This window comes from Balaenoptera borealis (assembly GCF_965194805.1).
Source record: "Balaenoptera borealis genome assembly, chromosome: 7".
NCBI lineage: Eukaryota > Metazoa > Chordata > Mammalia > Artiodactyla > Balaenopteridae > Balaenoptera > Balaenoptera borealis.
The window spans coordinates 82,486,710-82,509,922 of NC_138864.1; the positions used below are offsets into that span (position 1 = coordinate 82,486,710).

The 23,213-nt window shown below is 40.9% G+C and overlaps 1 protein-coding gene across 6 annotated transcripts in view; it reads right to left on the minus strand.

Moving 5' to 3' along the window:
• The window catches only part of CPVL (carboxypeptidase vitellogenic like), a 142,098-nt gene that overhangs the window by 84,421 nt on the left and 34,464 nt on the right, over nucleotides 1–23,213 (minus strand). For all 6 annotated transcript variants that reach the window (XM_082397991.1, XM_082397989.1, XM_082397990.1 and 3 more), the window contains exons 4-9: nucleotides 21,930–22,044; nucleotides 20,883–20,941; nucleotides 19,394–19,473; nucleotides 14,379–14,445; nucleotides 2,196–2,318; nucleotides 1,391–1,522 (exon numbers count right to left, since the gene is read on the minus strand). In XM_082397991.1, the coding sequence (XP_082254117.1) occupies nucleotides 1,391–1,522; nucleotides 2,196–2,318; nucleotides 14,379–14,445; nucleotides 19,394–19,473; nucleotides 20,883–20,941; nucleotides 21,930–22,044 (576 nt within the window). The remainder of the gene's footprint in view (nucleotides 1–1,390; nucleotides 1,523–2,195; nucleotides 2,319–14,378; nucleotides 14,446–19,393; nucleotides 19,474–20,882; nucleotides 20,942–21,929; nucleotides 22,045–23,213) is intronic.

Consider the following 23,213-nt stretch of genomic DNA (forward strand, 5'->3'; position numbering starts at 1 on the left):
TTGCTCTTGACACTGCTTATGCTTGCTCTTGACATATGCTTCTTCAGAAACACATCAAATGTCTCACTTGCAGATGGGTCTCATGCAATGTAAAATTTCCTATTAATTCTGAATTCTAAACGTTTCGTCCTTTTTACCCTTTCTGCCTACCACAGCAGATAGCCTACAACCAGTCTTGAAAATACTGTGATTGCAAGTTGAAGAATGACCCAACCTGTCCCTGATAAGATCCTTCTTCTTTCCTTCGCATTCACAATTGCACAAGAAATTCTGAATCCACGCTCTGCAGCCACATCAGGTGTCCTGGCACAGAAAGGGGAGCCCGCCAGGGTGCTGTGGGGTGGCTCGGGACTTCCTGAGTTCTCCTATTTACACAGCTTGCTGCTGTCAGAATTCACAACAAGGGCAGTCACTGCCCTGGCACCCTATTTGTAAAATGGAGCACAACTTTGTTACCCCACCCTTCTCCATAAGTTTGTATGTCTCCTGTTTTGATCTGAACCAGCTGACCTACAGCGCCTAAAAGACTATTAATACCAGGCCTCAGCCTTAATAATAACAATGCTGTTAGGTAAACTGTGACAGGCTGTGCTCCCAGTAACAAGATTAAAGGTCTCAAAATTCAGTCCTCACCTCATTTACTAATGTGTCAAACACGCCGGCTCTATGGCAAAGGTGACAAAAACCCCCAAGGAAGATTGCTTACACATGATCTTTGTCTGCACTGGCCAAAAAACAAACGAGCAACAAACAAGACCCTCCTGCATCCTAATATTTAGTATAGTCTTACATTTTAAACAACCAAAGAAAAACAGGTTGAAGAATATAACCATGTTACTTGATCCTCAAATTTAATTTTAGGAGAGCGATGTGACGATATTTACAAATGCCAATGGCTCTTTGTAAAAGTTTCAAGCGACCACCCTTTATACTCTTTGTTCCTGACACACAGGAACATGTGACATTTGTTACACTGTGGCCACTTCCCCAGCTGGAGCCCTGTGTGTGGATATTACCCTCTGAAGGGTTTAGAGCACATGTGGAAGCATATGCAACCACTTTCCAGGTTGCCTTTCTTCTGATTTCTTTATGGTAGGGATGCCTTGAGGGCCTACACAGCATTTCAAGAAATCAAAACAGTTAATGAAAGACACAGTTAGATAAACACCCCGAGGTGATCTCAGGTTTAAAATATGGTCAAAGTAAATTCAAAGAAACCCAGATGGTTCTTTTCTTCGTTATGAGCCCACTGTCTCGCCTCCTGATCTCGGGACAGCACCACGGAAACACCTTTGCTAACAACAAAGAGCCAGGCCAGGCACCGCAGTGCTTCCGGGACCTTCTCAGATGGTGCTCATTGCGCCAGGGCAGCGCAGGCCCCAGAACTCACTTCAAAGGCCTGAGACCACTTCTCCTCCTGGATGTATTTCACGCACTCATCGCACTGCTTCTGGAAGTACTTTCTCTGCTTCTCATCCAACAAGCCAATTTGGAACAGGAATGGTGCATAGCCCGGTATGATCTGAGGAGAAAAGAAGCAAACACAGACGCTACATGGAGAGAGAGGGACGTGAGGGAAGCCCATCTGCTTGTGAAATAACCCTTTGTAACTTCTCAGTTAGCGGAGCAGGACAACACACACACATATACACACACACCCCGCACAAACATACACATACAACACACACAATGCATGCACAACACAAAATACACCACACAAACACACACAGACATAAGACATACACACGACACACACATACACACACACATACACAAACACACACACACCACACACATACACAAACAGCACACACACAATTCGTGTATAACACACAAATACACCACACAAACACATATACATAAAACATACACAAACACATACCACATAACCACACAAATACTCATACAACACACATGTACACAAAATACACACAAACATACCAAGCACAGGTGCACACACTCGTACATACACACACTGACACTTGCACTCACAGCCAACGTAGGCTGACATATAGTAAGTTGACACTGTAAAACATTTGGTAAAAATTAGAAGATTTAAATCATTAGAAAGTCAACTGAGCAACAGTATTTCCCTTTATGAAGTTAGGTCTGTAGGGTAAGAGGAGCCTCCATCTGATTAAAGGGTATTTAATCTCCTTAAGGAACAAAATGGAAAGGAAAAAAGAGCCACCTACTGACTCGGGATCAGAATACGCGTCTCCAAGAGCAATTCCCTTCAGGTTGATCTTCACGATCATCACGGGGTTGAGCATGTGGATGTAGTGGGCGATGGCTGGCACGTATTTCCCCGCGTAAGACTGAGAAGGGTAGATGTTAAAATGAACCATCACAAATCAATGCTACTAAAATGAGGTGTTTACGCACATTAAAATCACAATAAAACAATCAGTATTTCCACAAGACACATGTATTTCTTAACCTTACATTGCAAATTTGACAACAGCACGGAGCTCTGTCCCTTCCTTCTTTTGTCATCCCGAATAGCATGAAATGACATGCAGGTCACAGGTTAGGAGCGCAAAAAAATAATAAGTGAACATGTCCTAAGTGAACATTCTAATTTCCTTCCAAAAGAAATAACCTGGACACCAGTGAACACAATTCTCCCACCCTTAGGGTTTTCCTTACCAGAAAGTTCCATTGCAAGCTTTATTAAAAAAAAAAAAAAATCCCCAGGCCAAAATTAAGATTTCAAAATCTGTACAATGATGCCAAAATTTGAAATCAACATGTATTAAAGGAAGAGGAAAAGGATAAATATATTTATTGGCCACTAAAATGGTCACTTGAACTTACCTCTGTTTCCAACCTTTTCCAGTACAAGGCTCTTTTTCAATTTCAAAATAGTTTGCTGACACAAACATGATAATTCTGCTTTTAGATTATGCTGAAAAGAGCCACTATTGGTTCAGTAATATTTTAAAATAGTTCTGTGTTTCTTCCATTAAAGAGTTGCCTTCCTGACATCTCCACTTGTATGTCTAATATTAAACTTCCTATGTTCAAATCGAAGCTCCAATCCCCAAGCCCTCCTTGCAGCCTCCGTTTCCATTAATGTAAACTCTGTTCTTCTAACTGCTCAGGCCAAAAATCCTGGTGCCACTGTTTATCTCTTTCACTCACACCTCATGAAAGTCCATTAGTGAATCTCATCAACTCTACCTATTCTATCAAAACACATCCAGAATCCAGTGTCTTTGCACACCCCCCCTTTATCACCTTGCTCCAGGTACCGTCATCTCTCACCTGGATTCTTGCAGCAGCCTCCTCAATGGGCCTCTGCTTTTGCTCTTACCCTCATCCAGTCTAGTTTCAAGACAGTGGTCTGTTAAATTAGATCATGCCACTCCTCTGCTCAAACCCTCTAATGACTTCCCATCTCTCTCAAAGCAAAAGTGAAGTGCTTTTTCTGGGGCATAAGGGCTGACATGATCTGGTCACTTCACTCACATTATCCCCTACTATCCTCTTGCTCATTCCTCTCCAGCCTCTCTCAGACCAAATCATAATTGTGATCTGTACTGTTCCTTCCCTTGCATTAGCTCTTTCTGTCCCTGGAATGTTCTTCCCCAGATATCCATATGGTTAACTCCCTCACTGCCTTCAGTGAGTCTTTCTGAGGGTTGCCCTCCATGGCCACCCTATCAAAAATTTTAACACCCCTCTTTTGATATTTTATATTCCCCTTCTCTCCTTTTTCATCTTAATCTTTATCACTCTCCAACAAACTTTTACTTATTACCTTGTGTATTGTTATTCCCCTACCCACACTAGAATAGAAGATCCACAGACACAGGGATCTGTCTGTTTTGTTTATTAGTGTATCCCTTGTACCTGATGCTGTTTGTTAGTGCTCAATAAACAGCTGCTCAATGAATGAATCTTGAATTAGCCTACATGCATCTGAAAAACAGCAATGCACATATATTCTAGATAGACTAGATGCATTATGTGGGTACATATGGATCTGCAGAACTTTCACAGTATGTCCAAGGCTCTCCAGGGCCCTGAAGTTCAAAGACTGGGAATTCTGGAGAGCTCTCATTTTTTCCATGCCATAATCATATGCTGCAGTTATCATTATTCCCATTTCAACGTAAGGACATTGGGGCTCAGAGAGGTTAAGTGACAGAGTCAGAATTAAACGTGGTCTGACCTACTCCAAATCCTAAACCCCTTCCAAATTATGATGGAAGAACTTAATTTACATAACTCACACAAGATCCCTTCACTGATGCACTCCTCTTGTGCAATAAGAATTATTTAGGCAAAGTATTAAATCAAAGCAGCTTATCCATTCATACTCATGAGTACTTTTTAGCTTCCATGTCTGAAATTTGGTTTGTTGTATAACTTTGCTATATTCTCCTTTTAGGGACAGTACGTGAACATTTGTCAAGTAAAATTTCTGTAAATTGACCAAAAAAGCAAATTTTCTTGACTAATCATTTCACTGGTACAGATGTTATTATATAATCTTCATTCAATGATGGTTTATTGGGCAACTCTTCTGTCAAAGGTACCATAACAGATACTTGAGTAGACACAAAAATGAATAAAGCACAAAACTTGTAAAGATCACAATATCTTTTAAAAATACATTATGGAAAACTTGACTCAAATGTGATAAGGCAAAGTCTACCATTTCATGGCTTATTATTTCCACAATGTGTACAATAGCCAGAACATAGTAGGTACATAAAAACATAGTTGATAATTGAATGACTCACCTGACATTATTTCTAAACATGTTTTCTCTATTGGAAATTAGTACAAATGCTAAAAAAGTACACCTTCTAGTGATGCTGTCACTCAAGTTGTCTTGTTTATAAGACCTAGCCACAAAACACCTCCCTTGACTTTTTCAGAGATAGAAGGGTATGGACTTTATAGGTAGTGATGACAAACTTAGGCTAAAACAGTCACATTTTTATGGCACCTTCCCCCTTGCGACCATCATATGTGTCCGGAATTCAGGCAGGAGATTAAAAAGGAACACCCACTCAATCTGAGCATCCACCATGAACAGATTATTTCACTTACTTTAATTTGAGCCAATGTAAAGTTAACATTATCTTTCTATATTTTAAAATGATGAAAACAAAGGTCTGTGTGTTTCACATGCCCACCTGGAATTCTATCTGGGTTTGGCTGCCTCCACGCTTCCCATTTCTCATATCAAATCACATTTCAGTCAAGGGTCCTGGATAGACTATGGATCTCTGGTCCCCCAACCTGGGACCCACCCTTGGATTTATCCACTGCACACTTGCTAAGTGGACCATTTAGGAAAATGAGACAGTGAGATGGGTAGTTCTATAACCACATCCAAAACAGATTCCTTAATGTTCAGTCTACATCTGCTAACCTAACAGTGATGATGTTTACCTTGGTTTTTGCTTTCTAATGACTATCACACACTTCTTTGCCCTGTGTCAGTGTGACAAATCCTTCACTGCCGTTTTCATTAATCATTCCACTGGTTGAGCGACTCAGGCCGTCACACAGTAGACAATTATAGGATTATTTTATGGAAAACAGACACCGCAACATTACAATGAAATTTCAATTATTTCCACTCTCCTCGTTGAGACACATTTCTTTTTTTCTTTTTTGTTCAAGATCAGATTTGTTTATTCTTCCTGAACCATTTGTTTCTCGATTTAATGATTCTCTGACCACCAGGAGCACTTTAAAAGACAACCAGACAATAAATCAAGTATGTTTGATTTTACCCAGTTTTCCCTTTTCCGGATATGTTTTAAATAGAATAGAATGCCAGACTCTGGGGGGAGAAGTTAGGTGTGGTTGTCTGATGGATCAGAAATGGACTATATGGCCCTTAGGACTTACAATTGTGATCCTGTAATTTTATGAACTCTTGTTTCTTTTGTTCTGAGTTCTGCCCATAACAACAACTAAAGCAATGACAACCACAACTATTAGCCCTGTGGTTTCTCTGATCTCTGGCTGGGGTTCGCCAATGTGGGCAGCAGCTGGCCAATGAAGCTCCTGAAGTCTGTGAACTAACACTAACCTTCTACCCTCAGATCAGACACTGGCCTCAAACAAGCTCTGAACAGCATCAAAGCAATTATAAAAGGAAAGAGGAAAAGTGTGGCCAGAAACTATTTGAACACATACTATTTTAGAATTCAGCAGTGACCTTCAAATGAGGAACTTAGTCAGACAAATATATTTAACTAACATAATAATTCAAACTAGATTAGCAATCAACACATCAGGATTTTAGTTTGCCCTTAGTAATTATTCCTTTCCAATATTTAAAGAAGCTGCAATTTCCAACACTATTCTTGTATGGTTCCTTTGCCCCACGGTGACAACATTTTGAGCTCACCTCTGACAAGAAGGGCCAGAGCCATTAGGGCATGTTTGTATGTGCTTGTATTTGGAGTTTAAAGAAGCAGTAAACCTCCAGTTTTCCTCTGACATCAGAAGGATCTCAGAATTCAGCTCTCAAACTTTTATTTCCCCCGTGAGAGAAAAAAGGTCTCAACATCAGAGTTGAATAGTGTTTTTGAATCTTGGTTTGCAATCTTTCTGTGTTCTTAAATGATGTTTGGAACAGCCTAATGCAAATCACGTTAGGAGCATATTGTACTTGTAAAAATAGTCTAGAGAGAATGTAATACTTGGTTAATTATCCAGATGTGTAAAAGCAAAATGAAATTGGACTTAAAGAAACTTGTAATTGTGTATTCCATCTGAATCTCTCCCTTCTTACATGTTTCAACAACTTTCATAGCCGACTTACTGTACCCCTGCCACCCGGTTACTTTTAAGGGAGTCAAAAAATTCATATCGAAAATCAAGCTGCAATCAGCTTCTCCAGAAGAAACAAAATCATGTCAGAGAATAATATTATAATGGAAACAATGTCCTCTTACAGAAATTTCACATATGTTAGCAGTTACTATTGTTTAAGCTACTCTTAGTTGTCTGCATTTCTTACTGAAGTTTAGTTTAAAAAAAAAAAGTAGATGCAGCTATATTCATTCTCTGAGTTGCTTCTAAGTATACCTTTTATGGTAAAACTTGCAGAACTTTTATCAGTGATAATGAGCAATGGCCTCTGAACGTGGTTACCAAGTGTCACTATTCACTGGCCCTAGCTCCTCACCTCTGCCTGGAAGTGGAAAAAGGGGGTTGTCATCCTCGGCAATGGCATGTCAAGGATGGTCAAGGTCATTCTACGTCCGTTTCCCTGCTCTGCCCCCAAACCCCCAGCCACTCCAGCTAGAATGAATGTCTCTGAAGAGTTCACTTCGGGGCTGGTGAGAACTCTTCCATGTCTTCCGGGAGGAAACCAGGTGGGCTGCCCTTCTGGAGAGGGTCACATTGGTGTCATGTCCTCTAGCTGTCCCCAAACACAGACTATGGTGGAACCAGCCCCATGTACAGGGGTGATCAGAGTGAATGGGTGGATATGCCTTGAAGAGAATTTTAAACACACATTGAAAACTACAAAACTTGGTGAAAAGCCTAAGTTTAATGGAGTCACACAGGACACAGCAGCCAAGAGGACAGGATTAAGCTAGGGTGACCTTGACTTCATCTAGCCTTGGGGTAGAATCTTATTTCACTTGGCACCATTATTTCTTCTGAGGAGAGAAGAGGTGTGGCCTTAACATGGCCAGTTCAGAAGATTAATGAATGGAGAAAACTGGAGCTTTGGTATTGTGGTAATCTCTACAACTTCCTAGACATTGCTAGACCATGTGTCATCTAATTTCAAGACCACACTGCTGTGATTAAAAAAAAAAAAAGGCTTCTAACGAGAATATGACTTTATCTAAACATCTATTTCTCTTGACTGTGAGCTTAAAAAGAAATGTAGAATCTACAGGAATACACATATGAGAAAAACATTTTGATCTGTATCCAACTTTTAGTCACATAAATTTATGCAAAAGTATGTACTGCCTTCCAAATATGTTCTTATTTCATTTTGAGATGATGCTTCTTTAAAAATTAATTCCATCAGTGACAAACATAGGTGAAAAGGATGTACCTCACCTCCCCCCAACTCTAACTTCAGTGCCAGTTTTGGAGAAATTCATACCCAGCTTGAAGCCAGGTGACTTGAACAGATGAATAAACCCTTTTGTTTAGAGATTACAGTTAATTTGACTTTTAAATAGAGAGTGTGAATATACTGGGCCACAGTCAACAAACTGAGTCCTTCACTTGCTCACTATAGAGAGAACTCAGAAGGTTGAAGCCGCGTAATAGATATAATTTAGCATTTCTGGTCCCCAGCCTAGACATCTCATCCAATTGGGTACTATTTGTGTCGCCATGCCACTTGGTCCAGCATAGTAGCTCACTTCAGACAAAGCTTATATTGACGTCTGATTTACTCATATTCTTTTCCACGTAACTAAAGAATCAGCAAATATGTGTTGATCTGACTTAGATACGCTATCCAAAAGCCTGAGGCCCAATTTGCAAACATTTCCATATGCCCCTGTTCCATTCTCCAGGTTGCAGCTTAAACCTTGACTTTTCTAATATTAAATTCATTAAACAGTCACAAATCCGTTTTCAATTCTAAAAGAAAATATTGGCAAGTCAGAGGAACAGAACTGAAAATAGACATCTGTCATGAGCTCAAGAGTTAAAGCAGCTCGAATGTCATCTAGTAATATTCAGCAAGTTCCAAGCTTTGAGAAATAATTACATTCCAAGGACTTCAAGCCTTTATATCACTTGAAACTTCCATTTACTCCATAAAACGTTATGATCAAAAGACAGAAATATCCAAGAAGCTAGAGAACTTCTTTTCTGTTTGTATAACGTTAGTAACCCTTAGAGATTCTGTACAAAATATGTAAGGGATGTCCGACTCCCTTGTACAGACAGTGCATCTATTCTGTGGGAAAAGGCAAGTCTTGGAAACAGTGCAGTTTGGAGGGGGGAGCATCTTCACGAAGCAGGTTACAATCCTTAGCCCATCCTGTGACTACAGTCTTTGGGTGATGGAGTCTGGCTGCTTAGGTTCCAATCTTGGCTGGGTGAGCTTGTAAAGCCTACCTGACCTCTCTAAGCCTCAGTCATCTCAACTGTAAAATGGGGATGATAATAACAGTGCCAGCTTCATAAGGCAGCTGTGAGGCTTAAACAAGGTAATGCATGAAACACTGCTTAGCATCATGCCTGTCATACGACCCACTCTCAATAAACACTCTCAAATAAGATCTACAAATAAAACAAGGGGACTAGATACTTTTGAAGGCATCCTTCTCATCACCAAATTCAATGATCACAAGCCTGGACTAATAAGATAAAGGTATGGCCTCCATAAAACAATTATAGGCCTATAGTTAGGATAGTTCTCCCTTCCCCCCCCCCCCCACAGGTATGTCAGTGCTTGAAGTTCCCCTATTACAAGTATCTTTCTATGGCTTAGGCTCTGTCCTCTATTCAAAGACAAGTATGTTGGAAGTACATTTAATGGATCAGATTCTCTCTAACGGACAGTGAGCTGCTAATAAGTCAGAATGGGGGAGAGAAACAGAACAATCATGATGCGGATGGAAGAAGCACGGGAGAAACAGGACCTGGGCACAACACAGCCAAGGAAAGGAAGGCCAAGGGTGGCAGGTAGGGCACTGGATGACCCTGGAAAATAAGGGAGCAGAAAGGAGGTTCCCAGGGCCTGGGGTGCAGTACAGGGAGAGAAGAGCCATGAAAAGAGATGTAAAAAAGCCGAAGAGAAATATCATTGATATTTTTATTTTATCTGGCAAATGCCTTGTGTGAAGCCACTCTATAACATCCATTCAACACTGTGCCTGGTATTGTATGAAACAAATGAAACAAACCTGGCTCTCACCTCCTGGGAGCCTGCCACCAGAACCCAGTGGACCATGAGAACCCAGTGGACCATGACGATTTCAATAAAGAAATCAGACTCCGTGAGCCCAGCAGGACTTCACTCATGCAGATGAAGATGAAGTATCCTATTAAGCTCACTAATTTTTAAATAGCTTTAAAGTTTTGCCTCAGATTCAGCCTTCGAATTAATCACGGTTGCAAAACTGCTTCTAAGGAAAGTAGGCCTCTCCCGCTGATCAGGAGATGCCCGGTTTTAACCACATGCCCTGCCAGTTTGGAAGCGCTCCCACCCATTGGCACAAACGCCTCTACATGCTAAATCTTTCCCATGAGTGGACAGAAAGCCACAGGCTCAGAGGACAGTGGGCAGACCCCTCCCTACCGTCACCTCCCTGCTTTCCGGCGCCAGGGCTGTTGTGCTTTAAATTTTAGCTGGGCCCACATACACTTGCGTGGATTCTAAAGAGTGTCTGTACCTCAAGAAAAAGAGCAATCTCACTAATAGTTACTGGCTCGGAAAGGATAACACTTAGGAAGAAAGTTAATTATATGAATTAAATGCAGCTTGTTTCTCTTTTTGAAGTACATTTTTTTCATGCCTTGAGGAGGGTGATTTATAGACACATTTGTCTCTCTTTAGAGAAAATTAATTCCAGTTGGTGTTTTGGGCAGAAATGGAGAGAAGGGAAGGAGACAAAGCAGTTCTTCCTTCTCCGCTGGCCCCAGCTGCAGGTCTGCACTGTGCCTTGCTGTGGCCTCGCGTGGTCCACACGGCAGGGGCAAAGGGCCTGGATCGGTCCCCACACATTTTGTTACCATCCAAAACTTCTAAGTTCCACCATCACTTTCTGATGAAGCAAACAATTTCTTTTAAAGAGGATTTCAAAATAAGAGGGGAGACAATGCCAGACCCCAAGAACAAGTGAGCAGAGCTTTTTAAACATCTCAGCCCCTGTTTACATGCATTAGGCCATATGCTTTGGAGCCATAACATTTTAATCCAGCTTTTCAACATGAATGGTAATAATAGTCATCATATGCTGGGTACTCACCACAACCAGTCACTCTGCTAAATATTTGAGGAGGATTATCTAATTAAATGCTCAAAACAACCCTATGCAGTAGGTACTGTTATTACTTCCAGACTCCCTTACACCAAAGTTAGGGTGCTAAACAGCTGTTCCAGCCCCTTTGAACATCAGGCTACCCTCATTCATAGCACACAAATGTGGACCATATTTAGGTCCAGTACCTTTGCAATCAAAAGCAGAAAACCATTTCTGAGTTTATGCATTGGTTTTCCAAGAACAATTCTACAAATCTAGTGGCATTATTTGTTCAGGAAATTAACAGTTCACAAGAGAAAAGATTTCCCTTTCTTGAAAAACCTATTACAACATTTTTTTTTGGTGGCGGACACAGGGAGGGTGCGTTGGTATTATGTTAAAACTGCAATTGTATACAGATGCTTTAAGAGTACATCTAGGTAACTACAGTTGAGTATCCAGTAAAGCAAAATATCCCTGGAAGTGATCTAACTTAAAAACCAGCCCTTCTGATTGTAAGACGAAAAGCAGAGGCCCAGAGAGGTTACAGAACTTGTCTGGAATCATCCAGAGAGAGGCAAAGCCAGCAATGAACCTCAGGTCTCCTGATTATTAATCCAGAATTCCTTCCACTTCTCCATTCTGCCTCCTAGCCTTAAAACAGAAGACCAGGTGGAACAAAGTAGACTAGAGAAACACAGCATTCTGCCAATAATAAACCATCAAGGCATTATTTAGTGCTCTACCTTTTAGAAAAAGATGTGCCCCCAGATTTAATGTATCTTGTGTGGTTCTTATGAAGATGCTGCTGACTGGCAAGTGCATCTCCATCCCACGCTCTGCCTGCCCTCATTCCCATCTTCCTTCATCACTTGGAAGGCACAGGTTTCCTTAAAAGTATTCATCCTGGCAGCAGAGAACATAAAAATAAAATTGTCCTTTGCTACACACATTCAGAAACTACATGCACGAAACCACCAGACAGACATGAAGTAGACAAGTCAAATTTTTCATCCGGAATTTGGCAGCTTTGCTGGAAGTTCAACATGATGGTTAACAACATTGTCACATTATTTGCAAGACAAGGAATTACACAGTAAGCAGATCACTCTTCTGTTGGAGGTGGAGACTGGGTGTTTTCCAGGGTTGCTACCAAAATGACAGGAGTGTCACTTCCTCCATCCCCCTGACTCCAGTTATTAGTTCTAGAATGGCCATGGGATTCAAATGGATAATGAGATTCAGGTATCTGGTGGAATTATTGGGAAAGAGAAGTTGAGCTGGTAGGCTATACCTAGAGCTCTGGAGTGGGTTGGAGAGTCAAGGGCACAGGTGAAAAGAACTTATCTGAGAATGAAATCAGTGAAGTGCAAAGCCAAGTGAATAGATGGAGAGAACATGAGACAAAATCCTGATAAGGTTTGAGCAACCAGATCCAGCCACGCCTGATGCCAACAATTCAATCCCCTGTTTTACTTAAGGCACTTTGAATAGGGTTTCTGTCACTTGCAAGCAAAAGAGCCTTGACTAATACACCCATATTTATCCTTCAAATCAAATTTAATTGTTGTCTCCTCTGTTTGACTTTTCCTGAGGATCCCATATTGAGAGGTAGCTATTTGCTCACCTTATACTACTTGTCTTTACAACTACTTCTCTAATTGTACTCTTCATTCTGTATGGTACTTATTATTAGACTCAGATTTACAGTAGAGTTAATGTCTTAATCATTGACTTTCTAATACTTCTCCAAAGCCTCAGACATAGTACATACTCAATATATGTGTGTTGAACTGAATTGAATTTGATTCTAAATACTCTTTCAGGGAACAATGAACCCTTCAATGGTTTCCCATTACACTTAGAATAAAGTCTAACCACTCTGCCAGAGCAACAGGGCCCTACACGATCAGCCTGCCTCCCCTATCTAAGATCCTTCTACAGTGGCTCAGTGCTTTTCCTTGAGTGCACCAAGCCTGTCCCTAACTCAGAGTCTTTGCATTTGCTGTTCCTTCTTCCAGGAAAGCTCTTCTCACGGATATTGCAGAGATCACTCCACTACGTCACTCAGGGCTCTGCTCAATTGTCTCCTTACTGAAGAGCCTTTCTCTGACAATCTTATCCAAAATAACACTTCCATCACTCTCCAGCCCTCACCCTGCTTATCTTTTTCATGACATCTTTTTCAGACATGTCGCTGCCTGACCATATGGTACATATTTATTTCTTTCATTATCACTGCTTTCACCTCTGGAATGTACGAATGCAGGGAATTTTTCTGTTTTGTTCACAACTGTACTCCTAGCACCTAAGAATTTCTCTGTTCTCAAAATATTGGCTGCTATACATTTTTAAAATAACCTTAAATTTAAAAGGATGAAAAAAAGCAAACCTTAAGATTGAAACCAACATATGCAAATGAACCTGTTCATTAAATTGTAACATAATCACCCTGGAAAAAAATAGAATTAATTCCCTGCTAGGGCAGGGAAAGTACAAGATAATCCTATAACTTATAACTAATTTGTGCCAAAGAGCAAGGAAATGCTCAAAGGCTAACAGGGACAAATGGGGACAATGTGTCAAAAGGACACAGGAGCCAGCCTGAAGGGTTCCCCATTGACCAAATATAGGAAAATACAAGCATCAAAAACAATAATGATAGCAATAAAATTTAACACAGCAAACAGAATTAACAATCCATGAGTCCCCAGTGATATTTTTAAAGTACATATCAGAGAGGAGGAGGAGGGAAAGGTGTTCTCTACAGAAGAATGCCAGATGATGTCTAAAGGAAGATAGATCAGAAAAATCACCATTTTATAACCCCCAGTATAATAACTGATTCAGACAGGAATCATCAGTGGATGCTAAAACTACTTGGTGACATATTTGGTGTGTGTGTGGGGGGGAACAGACGTTCACATGGTCTCAGATTATTTATTAATTTCAAAGGGAAAATGGTACCTTTTCAATGGTGAGATCTGGCAGATACCACCTTGACTAAGTGACCAGCAATGGAACAAAGATGCTATACGCCTTCTGATGTGATAGAATAGAACGTAAACAACAACTTCTATGTAGTGTCTTGCCAAATGTTTTCAGTGAATCTAAGCATTGGAAAAGAGTCAGACAAAGTCAGAAAATGGGACATTCTACAAGGCACCTTGTCTAGACTCTGAATAATCATCATCACAAATGACAACAACACCAACAAAGACATGGTACTGAGACATGACAACCCATTGTGATATATGAACCTTTATTGGGCACTGAATTTTTAAATCTACGTTATGGAGGACGTTTGGGGGATAACTGGAGAATTTTTTATATGGGCTGAATTAATACTGATGTGTGTGTGTGTACATACTGAATGAATAAACCACAAGTGTCATAATATATTTCAGTCCTGATGATGTTGGAAGCATGCAAGAAAACATGACTTCAACTCACCTCCCCAGTGGCATAAAAGTCATTGTCTTTATAGTCAGAGAACAACTGGAAAAACTGAGTAAGTGCACTGCAAAAAGAAGAACAATAATAAAAATCACACGGAATCATGCTATGCTACCCAATTTCACCCTTGGACAATAGGTTTCACATTTGAATTAAGATACCATTATGCTATAAGTTCCTGTCGGCATTTTTTCAACGACTCATGTGCATAACACTCCATACTCTGTGGATGGTTAGAAAAACACTTGTGGGCTTACTTTGCGATACTCAAAGTTGAGACAAGTGAACATCAACACTCTGGGAAGGTTTCCAAATCCCTGCGTTACCAACTTGGATCACCCACCTGTTGAGGGGACCCTTGAGCAAAGTGCTACAGGCTTTCACCTATTACTTAGCAATTTGTGGAGTTAGTTCTGCAAACCTTATGACCCCATTAATCTCGGGTTGCGGTGAGGTAATGGGAACCTTAGTTACTTACCAACCTCTCTCTGTGGGGAACCTGAACATTTCTATATTCTAACGGGGCTCCCAGCATTTCAGTGTTTTAATAACCAAAGAACAGAAAAGCTGTAAAATGACTGTAGTCTAAGGGAAAACCACCAAATGGTCACAGACATTGAAGTAAATGCACAGTGGCCTCCAGGGTCAAAAGAATCACATTTAGGAAAGAATGCCAACAGCCACCTTGGTATGCTGAAATAGATTTAAACAGCCTCAAGAAATTATTTTATAATAAGCAAGAAAAGGGTGGATTATTGAATCATTCTCTACTTGAACAAAATCTTTCAGAAAGGAAACAAAAACCTGTGAAACTCAGAAGCTTTATGAATGTTTTGACCCAGATTGCAATGCCTGAGAAGCTAGGCAGGGTTTCTGTTCCAGTTTCCTGCTGAGGGACTAAAAGCCGTAAACCAGCCAGTGAACATGAAAGGCAAGGAGGCCCTGCAAAACCAGGAGAAGGAGAAAGTTCAAGGGTCACCCAGAGGCAAAACTGGGTCATTACAATCACCGTGATCCTGGAAATACTTAATTTTCAAAGGCTCCATAAAAACCCACCATTAAACTCTACTGTAGAGTTTCAGTGTATTTCTCTGTTTATTATTTATAGTAACTAAAATCTTTGTAGCAACTAAATCTGGGAAGCTGCATTATATAGCGTCCATGTTTGTGCTGGCAATGAGCTGGCTTTAGAGCTGAGATAAAAATAGGAGTTTATTCTCCAGCTTTCCCTCTCCAACCTTCAGGCTAAAAACTACTTGTCTTTCTCTCTGCCTGCTAGTTGGAATGGCAATAGACATTTTAATATAGTAAATCTGAACTAAGCCTTGTGCTTTAGCTTAAAGCTTATTTCCTTAAAGAATTTGTTGGAGGATTGTCAGGGCTGCTAGATTTAGCAAATAAAAACAAAAGATGTACAATTAAATTTGAGTTTCAGATAAACAACAAATAATGTTTCAGTATAAATATGTTCCAAATATTTCATGCGACATACGTAGATTAAAACATTATTCGTTGTTCATCTGAAATTCAAATTTAACTGGGCATTCTGTATTTTATCTGACAATCTTAGCTGAAGGAGATAATCTCCCAGGTTGCTTCCAGCCTGAAAAAGCAGGATTATCTAGCTGAAGTTTCCAAGGCAAGGTCCCACTTAAGGAAGCTATCACAGAGATTTAATTTCACAGTAGGATATGAACAAAAATTTGGCTAATCATAGCAAGGCCTTAGTAGGTCTTTCTTAAATGGGAACGAAGAATGAAAAAGGTAAATTTAGTAAGTTGCATGTACATACGTCATTTGCTCTTTGAACTGTGTTTTCATCAAGGACTATACCATCACGTGGCAAAGGGTTGTTTCAAAATAATATCTAGAATCATGCTCACATAAAATTGCAAATTTTAGAAGTAGAAATGCCAAAATACATAAGGCATAATACATACACCTGTGTGTGTGCCATGCACTCCACACATTTACTCAGGCACAAGCGCCACATGGCACACAAAGCATGCCTCTTCCAGGTGTTTCCATTTGGCGACCTTGCTGGCATTGTGCCAAGGCCTTGTCAATTTCAGTCAAAGGCTACCTGGTGGCAGAAAGGTACATTAAAGGACAATAGGATGAAACACAGATTGCAAGGGTGAATGAGTAGGAGAAAATACTCCTCAGATAATTTTTTTAAAAGGGAAGATGGGTTCGGGATTAGAGAAGGTAGATGTAAATGATAACGCATTATAGATCCAAAGACAGCCTTGGACTTTGGTCAGCTCTAGTGGAGTCAGGGCCATAGTAAATACAAGACATCCAGGAGAACTGAGGTTAAAATAATCTCAGCAGAAGCTCCATACGAACAAAAGCCAAACAAGGTGTAGCTTTAGTCGCTGACAGGCTGAAAGAAGCACAGCAACAAGAATCTCGGTGGTTTCGTTCTGTTGCATCAGATGGGGAGCCATTCTCTGCATGCATTCATTCCACTTCTAGTATGGCCAGGCCATGATCTCTGCCTGCACCCATCGTGCAGTATTGTTCTCATTTAATATATGAAACCTGTTTCATAGTCACACTGTCATGAAACTTTGTTTAGCAATACATACTATCTCCCATGCAAACCAATACGTGGAACAGAATAGCAGCATTTCCCTTTGGCTGCTAAGAAAATAACTTCAGGCACGCCGGGAGAGTGGGGACTGGGGAGCTTGCTTACTACTGTATCAGCAGCACCAGGAACCATGTCGGGCACATAGTAGGCAATCAAAAAATAGTGGTAGAGGGAGAGTGGCACCAGCTGGTCTACTCCAAAGTTAGAAAATTTATTATTCTTTAGGAAATTTATATTTTTTTCTAAACCAGAGAGGCACTGTGGTCCTAAACACATTCCAAATAGAAAAAAGAAATTTTTAAACATCTTGTTAGTGAAAAAGTTTCACTTCCAAACACAAAGAAAAGCAGCCTACATGTGAATGTCAAACGTCTTTAGGAGTCTCCTCCTTACAGCCGTGCACTAATAATAGTGAAAAGGAATTGGATTTTCAGAAAAAAAGAAAGATGGTTTTCAAAGGGAGAAAAAGAATGTTCTACTCTTTTTTTTTTTTTTTTTTTTGTTCTACTCTTTAAACCAATAGTAGACAATTTATAGGTTTCAAAGCGACCTTCTTATTCCAAACACCCATCTGGACAGCTGGAGAGAAGACTGTAGTCACAAAGGGAAACAAATAGTGCAAACCATAAAGGAAACAGCTGAAATCAGTTTTCTGCACTACTCTTGATTAACTACTTTCCAGTTCTAAGAGCCTGAAGCAAAAAGAACTAAAACAGCTATAAACAATGGATGCTTTGAAATAGGTTCTCTTTACATGTCTTGCAAGAGGAGATGAACCACATGTCAGCAGTAAATATCCACTCAGAGGGTCAACTGGAAGCTGTGACCATCTCTGGGGGAGGGGCAGGAGAGCCAGAAAAGGAAGGGCAAGGGTGCAAGGCTCTGGTTTAGAGGGTCTGATGCATTTCTTTAATACAGACCCTCCGCCCTCAGGGTGTTTGCTAGTTAAACAACTGAGGTTGTTTGGATTTAAGCCAAAAGAGGGTTGGAGTAGGAGGAGGGTATGGGGGAGAAGTAGGTTTCCAATCTGAAAAATGAGAGCTCACAGTCAGTGCTAAATGAGAAAGACATGGCGCTTGAGTAAACTTGTAAAGCAGGATTATGTCTGTGGCGGGAAAAAGGAGGTGCGTGAGCTGGGGGCAGGGGAGAGACCCCTGTCAGGATCTGGCTAATCTGCCCCCAGGACCCATTGTATCTGGAAGCAGAAGTGTGGGTCCTATCCAGCCCGCCTAGAAACTGAATGAAAGTGTTAAAATAATGGGACATGTGGCAGATGAAAGTGTGCAAGACAGACAACAGCCATATCATTTTCTGGGGCAGCAGAGAAGAGAGAAAAATCTCTGGGAGAGAGGCCGGAAGTTCTTCCTTCCTCTCCCCCTCTCCCACCCCTCCCAGCCATTGGCCTCGGGGAGAAAGAAGAATAAAACGGAAAGCTTTTGTCAGAGATCAAAAAACTCTGACTCCTATTAGATTCACTTTCACTTTGGGGATTGGTTGGGTTTGCTCACCAAGTAATTAGCAGAATGAGTGTTTGGTAAAAGTGGGGGGCAGGGTAAAGGAGCTAGTTAACTCTTCCTGGCCACTAGGATTCTTTTAGTAAATTATTACAATGCGTAAAGCGGTGCCCTAGTAATCTGAAAGAATCCAGGACTTGGTCTCTAGTAATAATTTACAGACTGGAAAAAAAATGTGACCGAATAAGAAAGGTCACTTACTTTAAAAACAAGTACTAAAAAATAGCTATAATGAATGTAAGAAAAAGAAAGGAAGACATTATATGTATACTGTTTGATCAGGCTTACAACGTCACATTTTCCTTAAATTTTTTTTTTTTTTTTTTAGTAAAAGAATAATTTTGTAATATGAAGGGAAAGGTAAGAGACTCGCTAACAAGCTGAGCTTTCAGCCTGGAAAAGGCAAGAAGGAGAAACACAAGAGTAAAAAATTGCATTTTGTGAAGGCCACAAAAGGAGGAATCCTGGGAAAGAAAACAAACAAACATCCGAGATGTGGTTTCCTGGCAAGTGCAAAGTTCAATATAATGTTGGAAAGCAAGCAGAAACCTCTCAGGCATCTAGTTGAAAGGTTGGAAAATCATCTTTGGTTGAATAATTCTGCTCTGTTTCCATTGTTTTTCAAAAGCTATGTTTACAAAATTAAAATTATGCCTTAAGATGTCAGTTCTTCTTGCTACTTTCTCTACTTTCATACTTATCAATGATAATGTAATAAAGTGGAAAATAGGCCATGTGCGTGTGTGCGCACACACACACCTCACATAGAAGTATTCTTAAAAGATCTTCAGGAAATGGACTATGAAGACCAATCAATAATACTTCTACTACTGGAAGAATTTTCCTATTGAAACAGAAAAACGTTTGGTCTGAAGAAGGCTGAAAGAGTCAGGGCCTTTTACCTGTATAAGTCTCGTGCTACGTCATCCTCATCCACTGCGTATCCCTGGAGATGTTCAGTAAAACTGAAGCCTGTGCCCACCTGAAGGTGAAATGAATAAGCAGGTATAAACACAGAGGAACACATGTCCTGCTGAGAGATACCACATGGGAAGGAAATCAATCTTATTCCAAAGGCCATGACTTTGACCTCAGATTTTTGCCATCACCCATATGCACTCAGCCGTCCTCACAGGAGGATGCTGCATGTCACCTATGTTCCCCTTCCCCCCTCCAAGCCCAAACAAAATAGCAGCGCAAAGCTCTGCCCTGAAGCCAGTGACTGAGCTGCTCCGATCCTGCAGTGGGGACCCTGCCAGATGTTGCTTTAAGAACAAGAAATTCACCTTTCCTGGCTCCTGCTACAGTATCAAAAGACCCCAAGTTGTCTCCTCTCTGAAACCTGGAGGGTGCACTGCTCTGCCTGCTAAGAAGGAAATTAGGCTGGAGATAAAAGATAGTTGTGTGTGTGTGTAGTTATTTTTTCCCATTTCTTTATTTATGGGAAATATGGCCACTAAGCCCTTTCACCTTCAGCAGACAAGCGGCTTCAAAATAAAGATTAGCTTTAAACTAATACTTCCTTATACCTAGAAGTTCATGGACAATTGAGCTGTAAATCAATAGAAGAAGCTACTATTTATTTTGGGTCAATAATATACATAAGGAATGCACCCCCTCCACACACACCAGTTGTAAATATTTTTGCTTTTGTTTTTTCTCCAAACCCCCAAGAGAACAGGACATTTAATTAAACTTTTATTTAAATATGGTATTATAGACTAGGAAAAAGGATGGTTGACAAAACATGGGGGAGGGCAAGAATGTTGGACTTTTTTCTCCCTATTTTTCTGTTTTATCTTTGAACCATCTGGGAAATGAAAGAAGTTAGAGAAATCAGTTAGAGGACAAAGATACTCCCAATCTGCAGAAGCTGACCCTAAAGTTACTTTCCTATACTGCAGTTTATAGGATTTAATTTCATAAGAACTTCCCAAGGAGAATTCCACCTTTTGCTGCCCCCCGAGATGTGGCATTCTGTTCACTGTGATAAGTGAAGGGGGCCAGTTTTGACTTTTTATATCTAGAACTCAATTTGAAAGATTAGGACTTCCCATACTATATAATAACCCATGCTATAGAGAAACCCATATCATCAGCAGAAAGAAACTAATCCCTTATCCTGGATGGTATAATTCAGTCATCAGGACATTTTATAAGATTAGAAATGAGGGAAGGAGAGAAGGCAGCAAGTAAAATTCCCAAACTTGGATGTAATGATACATGTTAGAAAAGTTAAACTTCAAATGTGTTCTTTACATAGACAATTACATTTTAAAAAGAAAAAAATTAAATCTGGTTTTTTTTTTCTATTTCTTAAATGTACTTAATGAAAGAAAAAAGACAAGAGAGACCAACACTGCCATTTCACAGGACCCTGGAGATACTCACTGGATTATCAATGTAGAGCATGGAAAATGTAGTGGTCCAAGGAAAGTCTCTGGCACGCACTAGTAAAGCAGAGAAGAGGTTTTAGACTGGGTCATTAATAAAACATCCCATCTAATGCCTAGCTCTGGTTAGGAGCCCAACATGCCTACCTGTCCTCTCCAGGTCAGCGAACCCTTGGTGTCCCTCTGATGTTGCGTTATACTCTCATAGTAGGGAACAGATATCAGCACCTTTTTCTTCTCCCCTCCTCTCCTTTACTTTTCCCAGAACCAGAGAGTTTCTACATCTAAGATGAACTTTGGAAACAAAACCCCGTGCAACTGGTTCATGCAGAAACACCCATCAACCAGGGATGCAATAAACCCATCTGTCCAATTGGGTGAATCATCCTTAATGTCCAATTCTCCAGAATCTGCTTCCTCCCATCCAATGCTGAAGAGAACCACAACTTCAACAGAATTGTGTACATGAATATACTGAGTCACAAACTGGTTCACCCTCCAAATTCTGACCCAGGGAAAGTAAACAGTCTCCCCTCCCCACCAAAAAAATGAGATGGAGGTAAACCTGGGTTACAGCTGGATGTGGTTCCTTCTCCATTCCTTCCTTCATGCCAGCCCCAGCCCTCAGTATCTTGCTTCCAAGATATCCGATCATTCATGTGACTGAACCGTACAGTGTTCAGTTCATGTGAATAACTAGGGATATAATTCCACCCATTTGTCCTACGCAAAAGGGCTTACCCAAATAGTAATAAATACCAACTGTTTTCACAAGCCCGGATCGCTTGAGTCAGCAGCAGACTGGCAGAACAAAGCTTGGAACCTTTCACCCAAATTTTAAGGGAGAAAGCAGCCCAGCCAGGACACGCACCCTGGTGGCTCCTCCTTCTTGGACAAACATTGCCAGAAAGTTATGTTTTTATAATCTGGAACTGTAAAGCTATTTCTAGTGGTTCACTGTTCACTCTTAAGTTATTTCTAGAGCAGATAATAAGGTTCAAATGAAGAACTCTCCATGGGAAAACAGAGTCCAAGCAGCACTTACCGGTCATGTTTCTTGTGACAATATAAGGTCCGTGTTCCACAAAGAGTCCAAACATGGATGAGCCTCCCGGCCCGCCCTGCAGCCAGAGGACGACTGGAGCATTCCATGGCTCTATCTAGAAGGGACAAAGAACCCAGTGACTACACAGAGTGCTAAGGCCGCAGAATACATCCAAGCAAATTTACCCAAATCCTCCGTCTTTCACAGCCTTGACTAAGTCTCATCAAGCCTTCCCAGACCCCAGTGACCACTCTCCACTGTCATCTCTTGTTGTTTTGATTTAGTACTTGTTTCATATGCTGGTATCGATCTTGTGCAGTTAAGTCTTTTCTCACTAATAGCCAGAAAAGCCACAGATTGTAGACGCTTAGCCCTTGTGTGCCCCTAGACACCCAGCATACTGCCTAGGGCACGGTTAGATTTTTTTAAACTCTTTAAACTTTCTGGGGACTCTTCCATTTGACCGACATATTCCCAAAGAGGCACAACAAAGAATCCATCCTCCTCAGTGACAATTTGCCCCTTTCACTGAGAGCCCAAATTGCCTTTCTGATTTTATTTACAGAGAAGGTGTCCACAGAGATAACAGGAACTTCATTCAACATGATGAAACTGAGAAGAACAGAGACAGGCCCTGAGTGATCTAGTCCATGCAAACAACAGCAACAAAACCCTGAACAAGGTATGGATTTATTTAGGAGATGTGGCCGATGTAAATAAGGAAGGGTCACTGGCAGGGTTGGGATGCTGGAAATGAGCCACTGGCAGTGGTCAACACCATCACCCCTGATGACAGAGGGGTCTTTACTTCTATCACGCAGCACCTTGCAGGGGTTGGCACCACGCTAGGAGGAGGTCCTAGCAGAGCAGTGAGTGAAAAAGACAATTCCTTGCCCTCTTCAAGCTTACATTTCATCGGAAATACTGACAGTAAATAAATGAATAAATACGAGGATTAAAGAGTGTGGAGAGGAAATAAGGGTGATGTTAAAAGAGCGAGTGAGGGCAAAGAAAGAGGCATTTCCTTTGGACACAGTGATCAGGGAAGTTCTCAGTGAGATCCTGAGAGTGAAATTGAGACGTGGAAGCTGAGAAGGATCCAGCCACAAGGAGAGCCAGGGAACGATGCTGTAGATGGAAGAAATCCTCAAGACAGAGAAGAACTGGGTGGGAGAGCACTGAGCATGGAGGTCGCCTGGCCCTACATGAAGCCTTGGGAGCAATCTGAAAGAAGCTCCACTTGGTCTCCACAAGGCTCAAAGCAGAACCTGACAGTGAGTCCTC